At 44.0% G+C, this 20,654-nt stretch overlaps 1 protein-coding gene across 2 annotated transcripts in view; it reads right to left on the bottom strand.

The window, feature by feature from the left end:
• Window positions 1–3,003: 3,003 nt before the first annotated feature.
• LOC126998773 (gastrin/cholecystokinin type B receptor-like) overlaps window positions 3,004–20,654 on the bottom strand; it is a 144,992-nt gene continuing 127,341 nt past the window's right edge. For both annotated transcript variants that reach the window (XM_050860802.1, XM_050860803.1), the window contains exons 4-5: window positions 5,901–6,818; window positions 3,004–5,820 (exon numbers count right to left, since the gene is read on the bottom strand). In XM_050860802.1, coding sequence (XP_050716759.1) covers window positions 4,444–5,820; window positions 5,901–6,005 — 1,482 coding nt within the window. In that variant the 5' untranslated portion in view covers window positions 6,006–6,818 and the 3' untranslated portion in view covers window positions 3,004–4,443. The remainder of the gene's footprint in view (window positions 5,821–5,900; window positions 6,819–20,654) is intronic.

The following is a 20,654-nucleotide window of genomic DNA, read 5'->3' as shown; positions in this document are numbered from 1 at the left end:
ATGTGTACCTGTAACAATGACAGCCCTGTGACCCAATAACCTGGTTTTGTGGGGAACGAATTAGAGCCAACACCTGGTTAGTGATGGTGTGTTGGTGGTAATTCTTGCATTGCTGGACGGGATGGTGGTGGTGGTGGTGGTGGTGGTGGTAATGATGGTGATGGTGGTGATGGTGGTAATGGTGATGGTTCTAGTAATGGTAAAGATGGTGGTAGGGATTACTGTTATTGCTGTTGTGTATGGTGATGATGATGATGATGATGATGTATAGTGACAAGGATGACTTTTCGTGACAAATGATCTTAATGCTGATTGATGGAGGTGATAATCACAACGATACTACATTAATATGTTACTCTTATTGACGGTACTGATGGCAATAATGATTGTATTGATGATATTAATTGCGACTGCGATGCTAATGACATATGTAATGATTATTGTAATATTAATAGTAGTAGACGTATTACTATTATTATTATTATTATTATTATTATTATTATTATTATTATTATTATTATTAGTGGTAGATGTTGCTGATGGTGATTGATGACTGTGATGGGTGTGATAGTGGTGGAGGTGGTGGAGGTGGTGGTGGTGGTGGTGGTGGTGGTGGTGGTGGTGGTGGAGGAGGTGATGGCGGTGGTGATGATGGTGATGATGGTAGTGCTAATAAAGTCTCACCTGTCCTCGTCGTCACAGGTATTTCATCACTTTGTTGACTCAGGTGTTGCGAAGCGTAGCGCAGGTGGACAGCGTGGGTCTGTCTGTCTGTCTGTCTGTCTCTTAGAAAACCACAATGGCGAACTATCAGCAAATTATTTATCAGTTTGCATTTCATAACTCGAATTCTCAATGGGACAAAGATAAAAATTAACAGACAGACAGAACAAAAGACAGACAGACAGACAAACAAAAAGGCGGTCTCTGAAACTGAGGGAAAAAGGCATAAAGTATAAACTGAGGGAAATAAACTGAGGGGAAAATGCATAACGTATAAACTAATGAATATAAACTGATTGGAAAATGCATAAAGGGTAAACTGAGGGGAATAGAGTGAGGGGAAAATGCATAACGGATAAACTAATGAATATAAACTGATTGGAAAATGCATAAAGGGTAAACTGAGGGGAATAGAGTGAGGGGAAAATGCATAACGTATAAACTAATGAATATAAACTGATTGGAAAATGCATAAAGGGTAAACTGAGGGGAATAAACTGAGGGGAAAATGCATAACGGATAAACTAATGAATATAAACTGAGCAAAAAGTTCACAAAGGATAAACTAATGGAAAAATGCATAAAGTATAAGCTAATGGACGTTCATTAATATTGTAGGGCAGAAAACTTTGCCGCCGAACGATGCAGCGTGAATAAATAATGAATGGTGGCCGTCCTGCGCGCGGATGAAAAGAGAGATGGACGCTGAATAATTACTGCGATAGAAAGCACGGACCTGGGTCGCCTCTCTCTCTCTCTCTCTCTCTCTCTCTCTCGCTCTCTTTTATTTATTCTTCATTAAAACAACAATAAAAAGATGGAATATATGTAGGTCATGAATCTAAATGAATGGAAATAAAATATAAAAATAATAATTGATCAGACAAATAAAAGAGAGAGAAAAAAAAGAATTTGTAACTGTCTATCTGTCTGTTTGTATCTCCACCAAATACACGTACACTCTACACATATGCATCTAACTATAAATCTATACTTATCTATCAAACTACATAACTATCTAAATATACATCTATACATCTCTCTACCCCATTTTCTCACACAAACAAGAACACATTATAACTTACAACCTGAGAGATGATGAGGCGTCAGCGAATTCTAACATATTTCCATTTTTTATTTACCTGAAAAAAATAATTGAGGGAGAGAGGAAGGAAGGAAGGGTAATGGAGAGTAAGGGAGAGCGAGGGCAGTAAAAGAGGGTCCCATATCAGCGTGTCATCCTTTATTGGCCTCACCTCACCACGCCTCCCTCTCGGTCACACGATGGACAAGAAAGGAACGAACAGAGGGGGGGGGAGGGGGGGGAAGAGGAAAAATGGAGCTGAATTGATTAAAAAATGGAAAAAACGTCACACTCCGATCAGGTCATTCCCTTAGGCCGTCTCCCCTTGGCCTAGGAAAGGACCCGAGTGTGTGTGTGTGTGTGTGTGTGTGTGTGCGTGTGTGTGTGTGTGTGTGTGTGTGTTGATTCTAGGCTCTGGGCAGATTCTCGCCTTTCTATAACAATAAGTAGCTAAATCCTACACTATATAACAGAACCGAACGAAGAGGAACCCGATGCAGCACTTTCCCGCCAAGCCTCCGCGGCCCAGGAAGCTAATAGGAACACACGAACTGCAGTGAGTCATTCGAAGTGGAGGAATTTTTTTGTCGCTCCGTGAATCACATAAAACAACGTATACGCATTGGTTTTCAAAAAGTAAACAAAAAGGAGTGTACGTAATAGTTTTAAATATCTTAACGCTTCAAATAAGGGAAACAAAAATAGCAGCAACACAGAAATATATGTTAGTTAAAAAGAAAAATAAGGAAATAGGATACACATTAGGTTTTCAGAAATTACATACGTCAAATGAAGCGAATCTAAATAACTGATGATCAATGAAAGTTTTGGGTCTGGTTGATATTAAGTTAAGAATATAGGTGAGGAAAAAAGTAAGGAAATAGTATACACATTAGGTTTTAAGAAATTACATACGTCAAATGAAATGAATCTAAATAACTGATGATCAATAGCAATAATGAAAGTTTTGGGTCTAGTTGAAATGAAGTGACGAAGATAGATGAGCACTCTTAAGATCCCTAATAACAACATGAAGGGAGGTTGTTAAATATTACTAAACACGAATGAAACACGAACAGACGAGTCAAACCGGTTCCTGAAAAGTGGTTTGTCGCCCTCAAGTCCGGTGGCGATAATTATGTAAGCGGATTACAGCACCAAAACAACATACACTCGAATTTATTGAAGTGCTCTCTCTCTCTCTCTCTCTAATTAAACAAAGGTGAATATGCATCATTAGCGTTCCGGCTCACCGTCTCTGTGCAGGTGAATAATCGTCGTTTGTCTCCTTACCACACAGAATGCCAATCAGCGGAACTACTATGAATGTGCAACTTTAGGTTATCGTCGAGGAGTACTTGCTTCCTCTCTCTCTCTCTCTCTCTCTCTCTCTCTCCGGTGACTTGCGGGGCATCGGGTTCACTCTGACTCGTAACTCAATCCTCTTAACGTACAAGAAAAAAAAAAGAAAAGAAAACGAAAAGGAAAGAAAATATCGTACAAGAGAAAAAAAAAAGTACACAGGAGGACGGCTTCAGTAGCGCGATTTTTACTTTGCTGTTCATATAACTGGAAATGAATCACAAAAACAAAACATCATCAACAAATTCCAGTAGTTTTACCTGCCAATCCTTGCACAGAGAAGGTTACCAAGTACATGCAGACCAAAAGTAACGTTTAAAAATTACACAAGAAGTAACGTTATCAAGTACTCAAGTTCCAAAAGTAGCGTTTAATAGTACTTACCAGACCTGATGTAACGTTACATAAAGTACACAAGGTCCAGAAGTGACTTAAGTAACTCGTAATCCATCGTACCTATGCTGGAAAAGAATACTAAATACGTCACGATGGTCGGTGAAGTGTTCTGCCCAGAGCCGCGGCGAGTAATTACAAGATTTTTCCTCGTCGGGGCAGCGTTATAACGAAGCCCAGGCGAGGCGACAGGTGAGGGAATGAGGGGCAGAGATAAACAAAGGTGGAGGAAGAAAAGGAGGAGGAGGAGGAGGAGGAGGAGGGAAAGTAAAACTCTAATGAATAAATGTTTCCGGGGTAGCGGCGAGGTGAGGTGACTTACATATACATATACATGTTAGGCGCGCCCGTTACACTAAGTCATCGATGCCGTAACCTAGGTGTGTAGACCCGTATAGCGCGCCGTGCTGACCTAGAATAGTTGATTAAATTTGCATTTGCTACACTTCAAGCTCGTATCAAAGAGGAAGTGTCCGCCACTCTCACCCACACATAGGAACGATCGGGCAACGTTCAACGAGACGCCTTGCACTGGCTGTTCGGTAAGCCTCACTCTGGCCTGCACAGTCACTGCTGGTTGATGTGACACACACACACACACACACATACACACACACACATGCACGCCCGCACACACAGAGGCAGCGTCCCACCTCAGGAGTGCCAACAGAACGCAGCGAAGCAGTGTCTGGTACAAACGACTCCAGCGGCACAGTCAGGGTGGCAGAGGCAAGTTCTGCATTAGTTCTGGCTGCGAGGCGCCGGCGGCTCTGCCTCACGCAACACACACGCGTTGGTCAACACGGATAAGTTTGTAGTGTTGAGCCCCACGAGCACTGCACCGCGAGCACCGCCCAGCCGCCGTGCACGAGGTGCCGGTGTTAGTGGAAGTAGTGAGAGGTGCAGCGCGAGGCCTGGGGCCGGAGGGCGTGTGGGTTGAGGTACTTGGGGTGAAAAGCGCCCAGGTTATCCTCGTTAGTAGAAGAATTGCCAGCCCAGGGAGTGGCGGTAGGGCGAGAAAGGCAGGACGGGAGGCCGCAACTACCGCACGAGACGCCGTGCGGCAGCCGCAGCTGGGTGGACAGCAGGCGCTGGAGGGAGGTGACGAAGGCGCGATTCATGAGCCAGTACACCACGGGGTTGAGGGCGGAGTGAGCGTGGCCCAGCACCAGCGTCAGCTCCAGGGCGTGGCGGGTGGCGGGTGTCTCCCTCCACGCCCACACCAGCAGAGCCACCACGTAGGGCAGCCAGCAGGCGGCGAACACTGCGCCGAGGGCCACCAACACCCGCGCCAGGCGTCGCCGCGTCTCCGTTGAGTGGCCGCGATAGGAGGCAAAGATGGATGCTGTTTGTGCGGGGCCTCTGACCCGCATGCGTCGGTGGGCGCGGATGATGGTGTGAATGTTCCTGGCGGGTCGGATGGTGGGGGCGGGGCGCGGGGGGCCCGGGGGCGCCTTGCCGCGGCCAGCGTCCAGCGTGACCTGTTGCAGGTTGGCGTCACACAGCTCCAGGGCTGCGCGTTCCTCGTCCCCGTCAGATTCGCCGCCACTGGACGACGCCGCCACGATTTTGTGTGTGTTGGCGCCGCCGAGGCTGCGCTCTCGCGCCATGATGATCACCTGACGCGGCCGCATGTTGAGTCGCGTGTCGTCCAGGCCGCGGCGGCGTAGTGACGAGGCGACGGCGGCATGGCAGATGATGACGGTGGCGCAGGGCAGCAGGTGGACCAGCGCGGCCACGGTGGTGTAGTAGAGCACCCGTAGGGCCGGTACAGGCCAGTGCTCGTTGCACGTCGGCGCCGGGGCTGCCAGGGCGGCGGTGAGGCCCCGAGGCACCGCCAGCAGCACCGCTAGCACCCACAGCCCCGCCAGCAGCCGCGCCGTCATGGCCGCCACACGGGGCGCCATCTTGGGCCGACGCACGGTGAGGTAGCGATCGAGTGCGAGGAGAGCGATGGAGAGCGTGGAGGCGGCGTGGGCGGTGTTCTGGGCGGCTGCAAGCAGCGGACACACCACCCAGTGGGCCACCCAGGGCAGCACCAGCAGGCGGGCCAGCGCGGCGGGCAGACACAGCAACGTGACCAGCAAGTCGGCAATGGCCAGGGACAGCAGTAGGGCGTGGCGGTGGGCAGCGGGCTGCTGCTGCTTCTGTCTGCTGGTGCCTTGCCGCCACACGGAGGCCGCCACGGTTGTGTTGCCAAGCAGCCCCACCAGCAACACGCCGGCCTGCAGCGTGGCCAGCACCACGCCCTCCCAGCCCTGCACACAGGGGCGTCAGGTAACACTGGCAAGCTCAGTATACTGCAACACTGGCACAAATGGAAAACTGTTCTACTTACCGTGATGGTCGGGAAGGTGCCGCTCACAGCCGTCACGCGCCCCGCGGCAGCGGTGGAGGCGTTGTCTGTCCCTTCACACAGCTCCGTCAGGTCGGAGGCGTTCATGGTGGGTCAGCAGGATGGGCCGCGCGGGGCGTTGCGGCGCGGGACGACAGACGGGTCGAGGAGGCTCCCGCCGGGCGAGAGGAGGGTGGGGGTCGTGGGAATGGCCGCGGGGAGCAACATAGCAGCCTAGTCCAGCCCAGACCAGCCCAGGCCAGCCTGTTCAGCCCAGTCCGGCCTAGCCCACCACAAGGTTACTGCCCGCACCCAGCGGCCGCCACGCCCATCCGTTGATATCTGTGGCGGATGGGAGGCGCACGCCCCGCCCGCACACTCATCACTGCCCCGCACCGCACACGCCGTTATCTCCCCTCTCCCACAAATGAGCTCGCAGCCCTGGCGGCGGTCAGCGTTCCCAGCACGGCCGGGCACACTCCGCGGCACCACCTGTCCCGCGGCTCTCGCCTCGGTGCCCGGGTGCAATGGCCCGGCAGCAGAGCCAACCTGCTGGGGGCGCGCCGGGAACCATGGGGAGGACAGCGGGGGCGGGGCGGGGAGGGGTGGGGTGGGGTGGGGTGGGGTGGGGCGGGACGGGGTGGGGCGGGAGAGCAACTCACTAGCGGGAGTGTTGGTGTGAGAGTCGATAAAGTAATTGCTCAAGACAGCCTGTGGCAGGTTATTAAGTCAGTCCATTCACTCGCACTCCCATGACCTCTGCACGCAGCGAGCGGCGACCCCACGCCACTGGGGACTTGAGAGGGGCGGGGTGGGGCGGGGCGACGGGGGTGCAGACTAGACTAAGGAGCTGGGGTGGGCGGGGAATGAGGCGAGGCTGGCTGCTGGTTCTGCTCCTAGGCACGCCGACTCATTGGCGACCTGTAGAAGGGGATGAACAGGTCGTTAAAAGAAATGGGCGCGCGTCCACACACACACACACACACACACACACACACACACACACACACACACACACACACACACACACAGCAAATAATGGGTCTCATTTAATTCAATCAAGCCTTTAATTCGTTTTGGAGCTGCAGTGAAAGACGGAGCGAAACCAAAGACTCCAATTAGCGAGGAAATAATTAAGGTGCTGAATAAAACGCCAAGAAGGAAGACGAAGAAGAAGAAGAAGAAGAAGAGGGGAAACAAGAAGAAAGAGGCAGAACAAGAAGAAGACGAAGAAGAGGAAAAAGAAAAAGAAAACGAGACGACGAAGAGGAAACAATATCAACTACAACGCAAAAATATACTACAACAACGACAACATCAGCAAATGAAGCCTCCCACAACACACAAAAACACACAAGGATATGTAGAGACAACACAAGGTCACTCGGTCAACACACGGTAACTCTTGATAATCAGTTCTCACCCACCACAGGCTCAAGGACCAAGGAGACGGAGTTGAGTACTGAGGTCACGCGTAGTCATAGCGTATTCCCCCAACTTTAACCTATACCTTCTCACCCACAAATCTAGTCTGGGTCTTCATCGTCTGCTTGAAGTCTTTGTATTCTGTTACTCCTTATTCTTAGACATTTCGGAGCTCACACACCTCCATTCGATAAGGCTTTGGTAGAGGCTGTGTAAGTATTTCCATGGGTAGTTTTATGAGCCTAGTGAAAGTTTAACAAGACTCCTGCTACTAGGTCCATATTATCAAAGACTTCGGGACTCACACACCTACATTCGATAAGGCTTTGGTAGAGGTTGTGTCCATGGGGTAGTTTTATGAGCCTAGTGAAAGTTTAACAAGACTCCTGCTACTAGGTCCATATTATCAAAGACTTCGGGACTCACGCCTACATTCGATAAGGCTTTGGTAGAGGCTGTGTTAGTATTTCCATGGGTAGTTTTATGAGCCTAGTGATAGTTTGACAAGACTTCTGCACCATGAACGTGAAAAAGCAACCATGAGAACCCGAACTAATCTCCTTCATGGACTTTGGAGATATTTGTTGTGAGAACCAAAAGCGTCTGAGCCTCGCCTTGATTCACCTTCAAACCTTACCCCATAAAAAACGACAATAAAAATGACGTTATGAAGGTAATCGGTAAGTTAAGACCAACAAATAGGGTTCGTGGGAATCAAATTTCGGTCAGGTCAGATAATAACAAAAAGCGGAAAGAAGTAATTGGAAGAGAGGAAGGAGAGAGAGATGGAGGAGGAGAGGAGGGAGAACAAAGATGGAAAGGCGGGGAAGGTGAGATGGAGGAGGTAAGTGGAGAGAAAGGAGAGAGGGAATGAAAAATAGATTGGGAAACTGAGAAGGGAACAGGGGAGGAGAGGAAGGGAGGGAGAAGAAAGAGATTGAAAGCGAAAGAGGAGAAGAAGAAAGAGAAAGCGAGAGGAGAGAAAGGGATGGGAAGGGAGAGAAAGGAAGAGAAAGACAACGAAAGAGGAGAGGAAGGAAGAAAGAGCGAGAGGAGAGAAAGGGAAGGAAGAGAGAAAGTGGAGGAGAAGAGGAATGAGAGGGAGAGGAAGAAAGTAAAAAGGCGAAAGAGAAAAGGAAGGAAAAGGGGGAGAAAACGAAATAGGAAAGGAAAGGGAGGGAAAGGATGGAAAAGGAGAAACCGAGAGAGGAGAAACAAAAGAGAACAGAAAAGAACATGACGGCGGGAGAGAGAGAGGAAGACAGGCAGACAGAGACAGAGAGGAAGGGAGAACGGACAGGATTGAGGGAGGGAGAGAGGGAGGGAGGAAGGGAACTGAAATTCGGATAGGTTAAAGGTCAATCAGTGGTCCACTTACGTAACCAACGCCCCCCAAAAACACACCCGCCGGTCCACCTATCCACGAACACACCCACACCCACCCATCCACCTGTATACAGAGACCCACCATCCACTTCCTATCCACCCATAAGCACAGCCACCAACCCAGCTATTCACCCAAAGATCCACCCGTCCACCCACAGACAACCACCCACACAAACACCCTCATCCACCCTGACTCATCCATTCCCCCAAAATCAAACCCACTAATTCAACCATTCACCCAAAACACACCACACAGCCATCTTCTCATTCACCTGCAAAGAAACCCACCTACCCATCCACCCACTGACTCATCTTCACACCCACCTACCCACTCACTCACTCATTCAAAAACTCACCCACCCAAAACCCCTCCAATATACGAATACACCCACTGACTCACCCATCTACCCCCTAACACACTCACTCACCCACCCACTCATCCATAAACACATCCACCCATTCACACCACTTCAAACAACCCAGTCCATTATCGTTCAATCTATCCACTCATCTCCCATCCACTATACACTGTCTCTTCCACCTACCATCCACCCTTTCATCCTCTTTCCACCCACTTACTCATGTATTCTACTCATCCACACGATCTTCTGCTTACTCACCACTGCTTACTCATGCCCTCTTCACTACTGTTGTTTATACCCATGCACTTTATCTGCTTACCCACCCATGCCCTCACCCCTGAAATCCCTACCCACATCCTAACACTAATTTTTCCATCACTCATAACATATATTGTATTTCTAAAAAGGTCAACACAACCCACCCTTCCTCTCCCTCTCTCTCTCTCTCTCTCTCTCTCTCTAACCCTCTCTCCATCTTCCCTCGCCGTCTCTCTCACCCTTCATCAAAGCAACGGTCTTCAATCTTTTCTTTCTGCGGCTCGGTTTCGTTTTCTTTTAAGTATTCGCATCACGACCCATTTGCAAGGCTATTAAGATGTACAAAGGAAGAGCTGTCTGTGTATCCCTCACCCGCAGTTTGATGTTTGTTTGCCTATTTGTGAAGTAGAAGAGGTCCAGGTTCTCTCCATGCTTACACACCCACACACACATTTGATAAGGCTTTCGTTGAGGCTGTGAGCGAGTATTTCCACGGGTAGTTTTGTGCGCCTAGTGATAGTTTGACAAGGCTTCTGTACTATGAATACGATAAACAGTCATGAGAACTCGACTTATATCCTTAGTGGGCTTAAGAAATAGCTGTTGGGAGCGTCGAAAGGGTCTCCGATTACGAGCAACGAGATCTCAAAGAACAACACTTCCCTATACTCCCAAAACCCATCAATTTCTCATTCCCTCGCAAACCATCCACTCTATCCCTCCAAACTCAAAGAACAAGACTTACCTATACTCCCAAAATCCATCAATTCCTCATTCCCTCTTAAACCATCCACTCTACCCCTCCAATCTCAAAGAACAACACTTACCTGTACTCCCAAAACCCATCAATTCCTCATTCCCTCTTAAACCATCCACTCTATCCCTCCAATCTCAAAGAACAAGACTTACCTATACTCCCAAAACCCATAAATTCCTCATCCCCTCTCAAACCCCTCTATCCAAGCCCTCAGTAGCCGCCTCCTTCCTAGAGACACGCAACAGACGACGGGAGGGCTACTAAAACACACGAGTCCGGCAGAAAAATATGAAAAACACCCCAGAAATTTGTTTGTCGCATTGGGCGTACTTTTATTTCGCTGATTAAAGTGGGAGATGGGTACGCGAGAAGGGTGCGGTGATGAGGAGGAAGTGCGTCCGTAAACAGGAAAAGACAGAGGGAAAGAAGAGGAGGAAAAGGAGAAGGAGGAGGAGGAGATGAGGGAGAGGGAGAGGAGGAGGAGGAGGGAAAGGAGAAAGAAGAGTAAGAAGAGGAACAAGGAAAGGGAAAATCGGAAAGGAGAAAGAGAAGGAGGAGAAAGAAGAGGAGGAAGAAGAAAAGGAGAGGAGGAAGAGGAAGAGGGGAAGGAAAAGGGAAAGGGGGAAGAGAAATGAGGATGAGGAGAAGGAAGAGGATAAGGAGAAAAAAGAGGAGGAAAAGTAGAAAGAGAAAAAAGGAAAAGAGAACAGAGAGAGAGAGAGAGAGAGAGAGAGAGAGAGAGAGAGAGAGAGAGAGAGAGAGAGAGAGAGAGAGAGAGAGAGAGAGAGAGAGAGAGAGAGAGAGAGAGAGAGAGAGACAGAGAGAGAGAGAGAGAGAGAGAGAGAGAGAGAGAGAGAGAGAGAGAGAGAGAGAGAGAGAGAGAGAGAGAGAGAGAGAGAGAGAGAGAGAGAGAGAGAGAGAGAGAGAGAGAGAGAGAGAGAGAGAGAGAGAGAGAGAGAGAGAGAGAGAGAGAGAGATGAGATAAGAGAATACGGGAAGGGAAGGGAGAGAGACGAGGGAGGGAGGGAGGAAAGGAGGGAAGAAGGGTAGGAGAGGGAGGTAAGGGAGGGAGAGAGAGGGAGAGAAGGAGAGAGGGATGGAAAACAACGGCAAGCACTTAACCTCCTCCTCCTCCTCCTCCTCCTCCTCCTCCTCCTCCTCCGCCTCCTCCACCTCCTCCTGCTCCCTGTATGGAAAGGAAAAAAAAAAAACAAAAAAAATGTCAGTAGAGGAAAAATTACAGGAGAGAAGTAAAGCTCAACCAAGCATGAGAGAGAGAGAGAGAGAGAGAGAGAGAGAGAGAGAGAGAGAGAGAGAGAGAGAGAGAGAGAGAGAGAGAGAGAGAGAGAGAGAGAGAGAGAGAGAGAGAGAGAGAGAGAGAGAGAGAGAGAGAGAGAGAGAGAGAGAGAGAGAGAGAGAAAAGAAAATTGGATGTAAATGGATGAACAAACGAACAAATAAATAAATAAAGGAAGAGATAAAACTGTGTGTGTGTGTGTGTGTGTGTGTGTGTGTGCGCGCTAAAACCAAGTCCTGTGGAAGCGAGAGGAAAGAAAGAGAATAGATTTAATGTTTCGCTTGAACGAATACACCGTTTTCTTACCCTCTCTCTCTCTCTCTCTCTCTCTCTCTCTCTCTCGTCCGAAGCTTGATCTCAATGTATCTTTTTTGTTTATAATCAAAGAACATGCTAATTCCTTTTTGATAATAAACAATAAATGAAAGAAATACACTCAAGCAGTACTCATATAAACAAAACAAAACAACAACAACAAAATAACAGCTAACCAAACAACCGTCTTTCTTTTTATCTAAATTACATGAATGAATAAAATTATCGTATTGTCAGCGAGGCATAAAGAAACACACACACACACACACACACACACACACACACACACACACACACACGCACACATAGATAAATGCAGAAGATAGCCCATGAGTTAAGATAGATAGACAGATAAATAGTTAGACAGATAGAAGGGAAGGATATATAGGAGAGGGATGTAAACAAAAATAAATTACATGAAAAGGGAGAATAAAATATGATGTGTAGGCCAGAGGAAACAGGAGTAAGGGAGCAGAGATGGATAAATAACATAAAGGGAGGAGAAGATGGTGTTAAAAGGGGTGTGAGAATTACAATGGGTCGTTTAGCTTCAAATGGCGTCTTAAACATCATGGTGGGAAGGGAAGAAAAGGGAAGGGAACGGAGAAGCGAAAATTAAAGGAAATGGAAGGGAAGGGAAGGGAACGGAGAAGGGAAAAGGAAAGTTAAGGAAGGGAACAGAAGGGAAGGGAAGGAAATGGAAGGAAGGGCACGGAACGGAAGGGAAGGGAGAGGGGAGAAGGGAAAAGGAGGGGATGGGGAAGGAAAAAGAGGGAGAGGGAGGGAAAGGATCAGTATGGGAAGAGTCGGAAAGAGAAGGGAAGGAAGACATAAGAAAGAAAAGGGGAGGGACATTGGAAAGAAAATGCTTAACTGAAAGAACAACGAATGGAAGGAAGGACAAAGGTAGGGAAGGGATGGGAAAATAAGGAACGAAATAAAGAGAAAGGGAAAGAAAGGGAAATGCATGCCAGGATATGGAGAATGGGTGAAAGACGAAGGGAAGGAAAGAAAGTAGAGAATGCTTGAAGGGGAGAAAAAGAAAGGGAAAGAAGAGAAGGAAAAAGAAGTGAAGAGGGGGAAAGGGAAGGAAAAGGAAGGGAATGAAAGAGAAGGTAAAGGAAACGAAGGAACGGGAAGAGAGGAGAGGATAGGATAAAAGGAAAGATTGAAGGAAAGGGAAGAGAGAAAATGATGAAATAGAAAAACAAGTAAAAAAAGAAAGAAAAGAAGTTAAAGGAAATAGCAGAGGAGGAAGGGAAAGGCTTTGAAAATGTAAAGAAGGAAAAAACAAGAGACAGAAGGCATGAAAGAGAGAGAGAGAGAGGGGAGAGAGAGAGAGAGAGAGAGAGAGAGAGAGAGAGAGAGAGAGAGAGAGAGAGAGAGAGAGAGAGAGAGAGAGAGAGAGAGAGAGAGTGTGCAGCAAAACAAGAAAGGAGAATTAAGCAAACGAAAAAAAATTGCAGGAGAGAGAGAGAGAGAAGAGAAGAGAGAGGGAGAAGCAGATCGGATAGAGATAAAAGATGATGATGAGATGAGGGGAGAGGGAGAAGAGAGACAATGGGAAAATGAAGAGAGGATGGAAGAGGGAGAGGAAAATACAAATAAATGAGGAACGCAAGTAATAACGTGGAGGAAAGATAAAATATAAAATAAACGCGAGAAAAAGGTTTAAGAAAATAAAGATAAAAAGTGTGGCGGTTGAGTCAAAAGATATATAAGGTTAGAAAAGAGAAGATATGAACTTGGGAAGTGAAAGAAAAAGAAAATGATAAGAAGAAAAAGAGTAGAAGAGAAAAAAAAAAAACCAGACAAGTAAAGACAAGTAAAGAAAATAGAAAAGGTTAGAATGGAAAAAAGATGGCAGGAATAAGATAACAAAAAAATGATAAGAGGGGAAAGATAGAAGACAAACAGAAAGAAAACCCAAGAAAAGATTAAAGATAAGTTATAAAAAAAGTGTAATGGGTAAGTGTAAAAGAAAAAAGTTAATAAAGAGAAGATTTACAAATAAGATAAAGAAAATGATAAAAAAAGGAAAAACAGAAATAGGGAGAAACAGAAAACAAGAGAACGAATAAAAGAGAGAGAAACATCAGATAAAGACATAAAAAGGGGAAACTATAAAAAAAACTAGTGAAATATAGAAAAAGGATATATAAAATGAGGGAACAGGAACGAAAAAAAAAATATATAGCAACATTATTATGCGATAGAGAAAAGAGAGGGGGAAGGAAATAGGAGAGAAAGGGAGGAATAAAAAGGGAAGGCATGCAAATAACAACAACAACAACAACAACAAAATAGAAATCTACATGAAGAGGGAGAATAATATATGACGTGTGGAATGGATGAAAAAAAGGAGGGGAAGGGAACAGAGAGAGAGAGAGATGGGATTTAAAATAAGGGAAGGGTATACCAAAAAAAAATAAAGCTATATGAAGAGGAGGGGGAATAAATATGTCAGAATGAAATTGGAACGTAGAAATGAGGAAAAAAATAGCAAAAAATAAATAAAAAGGGACCAGAAATATGAAGCAAAAGGGGAAGAGAAAGAGGGGAGGGAGGATGAAATAGGGAAATAGGGAACGTAGAAGGGAGAAGGTAGAAACTAACATGGAGAGACAATAACAGGAACAAAGCGAAAAAGGAGTTACTGGAGACAAGAGAGGAAGGAAAGGAGAGGGACGGTGCCGAGATACAAGGGGAATGTGTGTGTGTGTGTGTGTGTGTGTGTGTGTGTGTGTGTGTGTGTGTGTGTGTGTGTGTGTGTGTGTGTGTGTGTGTGTGTGTGGACGAATCTTGCGCCGAACCGAATGTGAAATGGATGAAATAAGAATAAAAAAGGAGAAAGAAGTAATTAAAAAGGAGGAGAGGAGTTGAGAAAGTGAGAAGAGCTTGAACGCTAAAAGGAGGATTAAGATTAAGTAGGAAAAGCAAGGAAGGAAAGACGGTGAAAGAAAATAGAAAATAAAAGATATGAGGAGATGAAAGAGAGAGAGAATGATACCCTCTATATACGACCCTCAATCAGATACCACATAAAGAAAAGGAAAAGCAAGACAAATGTTAGACTAAGTATGAAAATAAGCAACCATAATATTATTGAACAACACAAAAACTAAAACCGAGGGGAAAGGAAGAGCAGGTAACCGTTTTATACGAGTCTTGCGGCGTTCAGGAAATTCAGGGCTCAGAGTGGAAATCTAGAAAGAAGTATATGAAAGGAGATTCGGAGGAGGGAACAAAGGAGAGACGGAGAGAAAGTGTGAGAAGGAGAGGGAGAGGTGGCAATGTTCCTGGAAAGCCCTTGAGGAGGAAAAGAGAAAGAGAAGGAGGAGGAGGAGGAGGAAGAGGAAGAAACTAAGAAGAAAGACAAGAAGGATGATGAAGTAAATGAAAAGAAATATATAAAAAAAAGAAGAGAGAGAGAGAGAGAGAGAGAGAGAGAGAGAGAGAGAGAGAGAGAGAGAGAGAGAGAGAGAGAGAGAGAGAGAGAGAGAGAGAGAGAGAGAGAGAGAGAGAGAGAGAGAGAGAGAGAGAGAGAGAGAGGTAATTAGTTGAGATTAAGATAAGACACGCGAAAGTTTTCTCTCTTTTACATAGTTAACAGAAAACGGGAAGAAATGTTCGACCCGAGGAAGTTCGTGGGTCGAGTTTTTTTTTCATGCATTATTAAAGAATTTTGTTTTACTCTTAAGGGTTCGTGACGTTTTAGTTTTTACACACACACACACACACACACACACACACACACACACACACACACACACACACACACACAGAAAAATAAGAAAACACACATATAAACTTAAATGAATCAAAGGAAACATATTTTTAGTTTGTAGAGGTTTCATACTACTACTACTACTACTATTACTACTACTATTACTACTACTACTACTATTACTACTACTACTACTTAAAAAAATAATGATAATAAAGCTGTAACTAAAATATCAAAGTCTCTCTCTCTCTCTCTCTCTAATGTGTAAAATTCGGGTTCTCGGTACTCGGTTTTGTTCTAGAGTTAGAGAGAGAGAGAGAGAGAGAGAGAGAGAGAGAGAGAGAGAGAGAGAGAGAGAGAGAGAGAGAGAGAGAGAGAGAGAGAGAGAGAGAGAGAGAGAGAGAGAGAGAGAGAGAGAGAGAACATGAATAAATGAAGAATGGAATGAAGTCGGTAAGAGAAGACGGAGGGGGGGGGGATACACTACTACTACTACTACTACTACTACCACTACTACAACTACTACTACCACTACTACACAAGGCAAAGAAATATATGAGACTGAAAAAAAAAAAGAATAAGATGAGGAATAAAAAGAAAACAGAAGAAGGAGAACCCACTTGAGACGCGGCGTGTGTGTGAGTGTGAGTGAGTGAGTGCGTGGGTGCGTGAGTGAGTGAAAGGATGAAGGTGCGTGTGTGAATAGTGAGGTTATGAGAGATTCTAATCCTTCTATTCTCAACTCTTTCCTCTTATTCATTCAGGTAGTCTCTCTCTCTCTCTCTCTCTTGATCCTTTTAATTTTCTTTTCTTCAGCTTTTTCTTTCTTCTTTTAACTTTTATCTTTTTTTGTATTCTCCTTCCAGCTTTTTCTTCTTCTTTTCTTCTTTCTTCTTCTCTTTTACCTCTATTTTTCGTTTTTCATTTTTCTTTTATATTTTCTTCTCTTTCTCGCTCTGCTTATTTTCCTTATCCTCATTCTCTCTTTTATTATGCCTCTTTCTCCTTTTGTTTTTCTACCTCCGTATTCTTGTTTCATCTCATATTCCTCCTCCTCCTCTCTTTCCACTTTTTGTTTTACCTTTTTCCTTAACTGCCATCCTCCAGTACGTCTCTATTTTTCCTCCTCCTCCTCCTCCTCCTCTAAGTCCTTCCCCTCTAACCCTCCCTCCTCCCCTCCCCTCTCCTCCCCCCTTGTCACAACCAGCAGACCCATAGACTCCCGCTCGCCTCTCGCGCACAAAATATTTACCTTCAATTAAAATACAAAATGATCAAATTACCTTCCCGGCCTCCGCGTTTATACATTATTTTTCATCCCATCAGAGTGACAAATTAAGGCTGGATTATTTTTTAGGAGAGTGCGATCCTTTTTTTTTTTAATGAACGTTCTACCTGCTCATTCTCTTTTGCCTGCTCTTTTCTGCTTAATGGAGATAGAAGGGATAATTGAATACGTATAAAGACCCCCGTATTGACCCCTCTTTCGGCCACTTCTGGATTCTTATTAAGAGCAGCGAGTAGCGGGCTTTTTTTTTATTTATTATTGTTTCCTTTTTTGTGCCCTTGAGCTGTCTCCTTTGTTATAAAAAAATGTTGAATGAGGGAAATGATTGTGAGTTGAGGATTATGAGATTGCTACAGAACTTGCCTCATTTTCATTTCGTCTCAGTATCTTTCAGTTTGTTATAAGTAGAAATTTGTAAGTAGAAGTTTGATTTAAGTAAGTAGATATGGATGGGTGTTAGTAATTGAGAAATGAATGAATAATATAGAAGTTTTGAATTACGAAGATGATGATAGGGACAACGTCAATGATTTTTTGATAATGCTGTCCTTACTTACGATCTCTCTAAAGGAGGTCTTATGAAGTTATTTGCTTATATAGGAGCTTGAAATAAAGTAAAGGAATAGCAAATGGAAAAAAAAAACATAGAAATTAAAAGAACAGTAAATCTCCTTGCAAATTATTCAGTGGAGCATAGAAATAAAAAATAAACAAATGCAAATAAAACAAAACAAATGAAAAATAGCAAGCAAGGTTAGATTTACTTGAACTTAGCAATAAACAAATAAATACGTTACTCATAAACAAACAACAAGACAAAAATGACAAGAAAAGCAATTTGGTCTTCACAATTAAGATGAAGAAGAAAAAGAAGATGCTGATGATGATGAAGAAGAAAATAAGGAGTAGAAGAAGATTAAGAAAAAGAAAAGAAAATAGGATGAAGAGGAAAGATTGTGAGTCACGAATGTAAAGTTCAAATATACATAACAAAACATTCAAAACCAAAAAGTGTATTAAAAAAAACATGTGAACTCTCTCTCTCCAGTAAATCCTCGACGGCAAGTTACATATAGATACATTTTGCCTTTGATGTTTGTTAAGTATCACATATATATAATCCCCACCCCTAATTAGCCCCGATGTTATTACCCGCCAATGAGATTATATTAATGTGTTGATGCGCCATCCACGCCACTGCCACCCGCCGACTCCTTGCCATAGACAGGGAAAGAATAATTACGTTCTCGAAATTAAATAAAAAAAACAAATTAATAAGGTTTACAGAATTCGGTAATGGCATTTTCTTCATTGTTTAGACGCAGTTAATAGTAAATCACAGTCTATATTACACTTTGAGATAGATAGTGAGCTAGATAGATAGATACAGACAGAAATGGAGGAATGGATAAATAGATAAATATATGGATGGATAGATATATGAAGTGATAGATAGATAGATTAATAGATAAAGAGAGAGAGAGAGAGAGAGAGAGAGAGAGAGAGAGAGAGAGAGAGAGAGAGAGAGAGAGAGAGAGAGAGAGAGAGAGAGAGAGAGAGAGAAAAACACACTCGACATAATACAATACAAAATGGAGCTCAGAAAAAACAAAAAAACAACAACAACGAAGCAAATAAAACAAGATACAATAACACAAGAGATCAGAACCAAACAAGAAAGGCAACACAGGATCCAACTCCCTTTAAGTGGCGGAAGTGATTAGGTTCAGTAATCCTTGAGTAACACAAAGGAGAACAAAAAAAGGAAAAAGAAGTCAGGTGGGGACGGAATAAGGATAAGGGAGAGGGAAAGAAGATGAAGGAGAGGAAGCAGAAGAGCAAGAAGAAAAATAAGAATAAGTGAGAAGGAAAGGAAGAAGAAGAAAAGAAGATGAAAAAGAAAACAAAACAAAAAAGAAGAAAGATTGTGAATAAAAAAGTAAAGATATAAAACAAAGATGGTGATTGATGACGAAGAAAGAGAAAATATATAGCTAATCATCGTCATCATATCTATTATTATTATTATTACTACTACTACTACTACTACTACTACTACTACTACTACTACTATTGCTACCACTACCATGACTACTACTACTATTAATACTCCCTGAAACACACACACACACACACACACACACACACACACGCCGGGTCCTATTTATAGAAGCAATTTCCTATCAGCATCCCGAGGCGTCCTGCTCAGTATTTTGCCCTACAGGGGGTCCTGCGGCCTCATCCTGCCGGCCTGTCTGTCTGTCTGTCTGTCTGTCTGTCTTTTTGTTTGTCCGTTTTCTGATAATTCGGGTTAGTGTGTTTGCTTGTTTGTTTGTTTGTCTGTATTTTTCATTTATTTTGCCTGTTTTGATGTTATTTTTTATTATTTTTTTGTTTCTGTCTGTATATTTTTTTGTTTGTCTGTCTGTCTGTCGGTTTGTCTGTCTGTTAATGGGTTGTTTTTATGCTATGTCCGTATCTGTCTGTGTATTTTCTGTCTGTTTGTCTTCGTATATTTCTGACTGTCTTTTTGTATATATGAACGTCTCTCTCTCTCTCTCTCTCTCTCTGATATTGTTTTCTTCTGTGGTGTGAACTAAGGAGGTTTATCCCTCACTAAATCTTCGGTAAACAATGTCACTTTTTATCTAACTTTCCCAATCACATTATTATTATTATTATTATTATTATTATTATTATTATTATTATTATCATTATTATTATTGGGGAAAACGAATACAAACTAGTCTAAAGCAATTACACAAAGAAACACGAGAGCGAGAGCAAGAGCGAGAGCGAGAGCGAGAGAGAGAGAGAGAGAGAGAGAGAGAGAGAGAGAGAGAGAGAGAGAGAGAGAGAGAGAGAGTCACCCATGATGCCGGTGTATTCAGTCGTGACAGGGGCTGAAGACGCCATCCCAGAAAGAAATTAAGGAGAGGTCGGGACCCAGAGATGGAAAGGGCGGATGCTATTGGCTGGGAGGAGCGAGGACTCGGGGCCAAGTATGTGTATTTGTGTATCTGTTTGTGTATGTTTGTGTGTGCGTGTCTGTGTTTCTACCTGTGCGTCGTTATGTTTGTCTGTCTGTCTGTGTTTTTTTGCGTGTTTTGTGTCTGTCTGTATATGGTTAATTGTCTGAGTATGTGTCTGTCAGTTTTGTCTGTGTGTGTTTGTATGTCTGTTTCTGTTTGTGTGTATGTGTCTGTCTGTCTGTCTGTCTGTCTGTCTGTCTCTCTCTCTCTCTCTCTCTCTCTCTCTCTTCCTCAATCCCTCTCTCCCTCCCTCCCCCTCGACACAGCCCTCCTCCTCTCATTCCTCACCGCCATTATTGGTTTAATATCCCCGGCCGGCTGTGGTGTTGTGTTTCACCCTCGTCTCGATACTCCTCAAGCCTCGGCACTCGGCGCTGTGAATACCAAATAGTTGATACGACTCGTGAAGACAAATCATGGAGTTTCCGCTAAAGACTTGACCCCGCGAATCGAATATATGAGAAAAGGGATCTGTAAATGATAAATCTGTATAATCTTTGTAATGTAATAATCTTACATCGTGAATTGAATCTATAAATGATAAATCGATGGAAATAAATCTTTTTAATCTAATCTAATTTAATAACATCTAATAATCTAATAATAAAACTATATATGAAATACGTCTTCCTCTATCTCTATCTGTCTATCTATCTATCTACCTATCTATCTAAAGGAATGAATAATATAGAAACAAGACAAAGAAAATAATAAAGCAAATATAAATAACTAGATACATATGAATAACCAACATCTATACATATAAAAAAAATCTTTTCAGCAAATAAAGTACAATTTCTACACGAGGCCTATCAGTTTCCGCATCGATATTTGTTGGCCATTAAAAAAAAGACTATCACCAATGGCTTTATGAATTCCAAATCGAGGTTAGCATTTCAAAACATGTAAT

The sequence above is a fragment of the Eriocheir sinensis genome, chromosome 15 (genome assembly GCF_024679095.1).
Source record: "Eriocheir sinensis breed Jianghai 21 chromosome 15, ASM2467909v1, whole genome shotgun sequence".
NCBI lineage: Eukaryota > Metazoa > Arthropoda > Malacostraca > Decapoda > Varunidae > Eriocheir > Eriocheir sinensis.
This window is presented reverse-complemented; position numbering and strand designations above follow the sequence as displayed.